The sequence below is a fragment of the Amphimedon queenslandica genome, unplaced genomic scaffold, assembly GCF_000090795.2.
Source record: "Amphimedon queenslandica unplaced genomic scaffold, v1.1 AMPQUscaffold_9019_Cont19042, whole genome shotgun sequence".
Taxonomy (NCBI): Eukaryota; Metazoa; Porifera; class Demospongiae; order Haplosclerida; family Niphatidae; genus Amphimedon; species Amphimedon queenslandica.
In genome coordinates, this window is record NW_003550709.1 from 1 (window position 1) to 3,054 (window position 3,054).

Sequence of the window (3,054 nt, forward strand, 5' to 3'; positions counted from 1 at the left end):
GAGCAACCAAACCACAATAGTTTTTTGCCACGAAACTTTCTGGCTTTATGGTATAATTTCAAGAAGTGGAGAAACATGTTTAAAAAATTTTAGACGGTCCACAATTTTTGGCCAAAAATTTCGTACAATTTTGATCATAAGCTTTTACAATTTTTAACTTTTCAAACTTTAACCACAGACTGTTACGATGTCAAATGGCTACAAACAACGAGCATCAATTTTTCTACATGTGCAATACAAAGCATACATGTAATGTCATATATCAATAAATTGTTCATTCTAATTAATTAGTACCTTTTGTACAATGAATCCATTGTTATTGATTAGATACACATTAATATCCTGATCATCATCTGTATCACATTCTTCCAAACTATTGGTAATCAGTGATTGCTTGGAATATTTTGAAGGAGAACCACAATCACCTCCTACAAGAGTAGACTAATAAAGAATGGAGGGACAGAGAGAGAGAGAGAGAAATGAAAAAAAGGAAAAAGTAGTACAAAAAGTAGAGTGGAAAATTCGGTGATTTTATGATTACAATGTACGTGTACTGGTGGTTTTTATATTAGGGATTTTGCAGCCATGTAACATTGGAATAAGCAAACCAAATTTGGCATTGTTCTACTATTTTCGTCTGAGCAACATAATTTTTTAAATAATAATTAATCATGTTTGACCACAGGATTTGCGATAAAGCATGCTAAGTGAGCTAAACAGCATGAGCTTCATGAGCTGACCAACACTACAATACAGTAAATGACATTTAGAGCAACTTTAAAATTCATAACAAATCCAAATTTAATCGGAATCAGCTCAAACTAGATATACAACATCAGAACATGTATACATATCAGAAAAAATTATTAAAATGGAAAATTCTTACCTAGCCATTTTTGGTAAAATTTGGTCCCACCCCTGTACTATAGTACAGGGTCTTTGGCCTGATTTTGGAGCAACTTTAAAAATTCATTAAAAATCCAAATTTAATCGGAATCAGCTCAAACTAGATATACAACATCAGAACACATATACGTATTAGAAAAAATTATAAAAATGGAAAATTCTTACATAGCAATTTTTGGTAAAATTTGGCCCCACCCCTGTACAGGGACTTTAGCACAATTTTTGAGCAAATTTAAAAATTAAAAAAAAAATCTAAATTTGATGGGAATCAGCTCAAACTTTCTACACAACATAACTACATATATACATGTATGTATCAAAAATAGAAAAGTCTCTCCTCTTCATATTTGGCAAAATTTGGCTAATGACCCTGTACTATTATAGTACAAGGACTTTGGCACGATTTTAGAGCAAATTTAAAAATTCATAAAAAATCTAAATTTGATCGGAATCAGCATAAACTTTCTATAAAACATAAGTATATGCATATATGTATTAGAACAAAAATATGTATTAGAACAAAATATAAAACTGGAAAATTTCCCCTTTTAATTTTTGGCAAAATTTGGCTGATGACCCTGTACTGTAGTACAGAGACTTTGACACAATTTTTGAGCAAATTTAAAAATTAAAAAAAAATCAAAATTTGATCGGAATCAGTTCAAACTTTCTACACAACATAACTACTGTACATATATATGTATCAACATAATATAAAAATGAAAAATTCTCCTCTTTTCATCTTTGGTAAAATTTGGCCAATGATCCTGTACTATAGTACAGGGACTTTGGCACAATTTTTGAGCAAATTAAAAATTCAAAAAAAATCTAAACTTGATCGGAATCAGCTCAAACTTTCTACGCAAAATAAGTACATATATATGTATCAGAAAAAAATATAAAAAATAAAAATTCTCCCTTCTTCATTTTTGGCAAAATTTGGCCAATGACCCTGTCCTGTACTATAGTACAGGGACTTTGGCATGATTTTTGAGCAAATTAAAAATTCAAAAAAAAATCTAAATTTGATCGCAATCAGCTCAAACTTTCTACACTACATAACTACATATGTGTATATATGCATCAGAAAAAACATTAAAATGGAAATTCTCTCCTTGCAATTTTTTGTCGAAACTCAAAATATAAGGGGTCTTTGGCCAATTTCGAGAAGTTTGACAATCTACTGAGAAGACACTACATTAGAACTACATGTACGCCAAAATCCTGTGGGAAATCCAGCCTGACTGTTTTAAAAAACGGTAGATCAAATTCAGCAATGTCTTCAGGGACGATGTCTGAAGATGGTAATATCAGGATCTACACATGTGTACAATACATGTCATGTACACTGTACATGTGCAAAATTTAAAAGGAAAGAATTCTTCAATCTTATTACATATTCTGATAAATGTATATATTACTTATGTTGCGTGTACGCTGTACATTATTAACATGTAACTGCATTATAATTAGTTCATTGCTCATTTGACATATTTTCATGTATCATTATTTTAGGTTCCCTTACTCTTTTTCTCTTCATTTCTTTTGATTCATCATCTAATGGTGGTAACGAACCATCTTTAAATAATGAACTCCATTCAACACCATCAGCCATCTTCTCCAGCGTAATATCTATGAAAATAAAAAAAATACTAATCATCATGATGTAGGTATTAATTTATAAATAATAGTAGTAATAATAACTAATAAATAAACAAAAATACAATATAAATAAATAAACAAAATTCAATAAATAAATATAATAATAAATAAAAAATACAACAAATAAATAAACACTAACAATCACTTACTTTCCTTTAGAGTAGGTCCAGGTGCTAGTACATTCATCAATAGTGTATAATAAATCTCCCCTAATGTATGTTGTACCATCACTTAAACCAACACTGATACTGGTACTCTCCATTATACATATTATATCTGATTTATTAACATCTTCTGGTATCATTATACTAATATTAATATCACTCCTTGATTGATTCCAGCTGGTATTAGCAGTCCCTCTGTTATACTCCATTGTATCTTGATTGGTGTTCCCATCACTTTCCTTGTCTTCATTCACCTCCTTCTCTTCTCTATCTATTCCTGGTGCTGATTCTGATACCAACAGTAAGCATTCATTGATATATT

The 3,054-nt window shown here is 30.1% G+C and overlaps 1 protein-coding gene across 1 annotated transcript; it reads right to left on the reverse strand.

The window, feature by feature from the left end:
- Positions 1-294: 294 nt before the first annotated feature.
- LOC109591068 (uncharacterized) lies at positions 295-3,048 on the reverse strand (the record flags this gene model as incomplete). Its single annotated transcript, XM_020006873.1, has 3 exons — positions 2,718-3,048; positions 2,432-2,538; positions 295-441 (listed from the first exon to the last, which is right to left on the reverse strand). Coding segments are annotated over exons 1-3 (333 nt in total), but the record flags the coding sequence as incomplete, so codon positions are not given.
- Between the last annotated feature and the right edge of the window lie 6 nt (positions 3,049-3,054).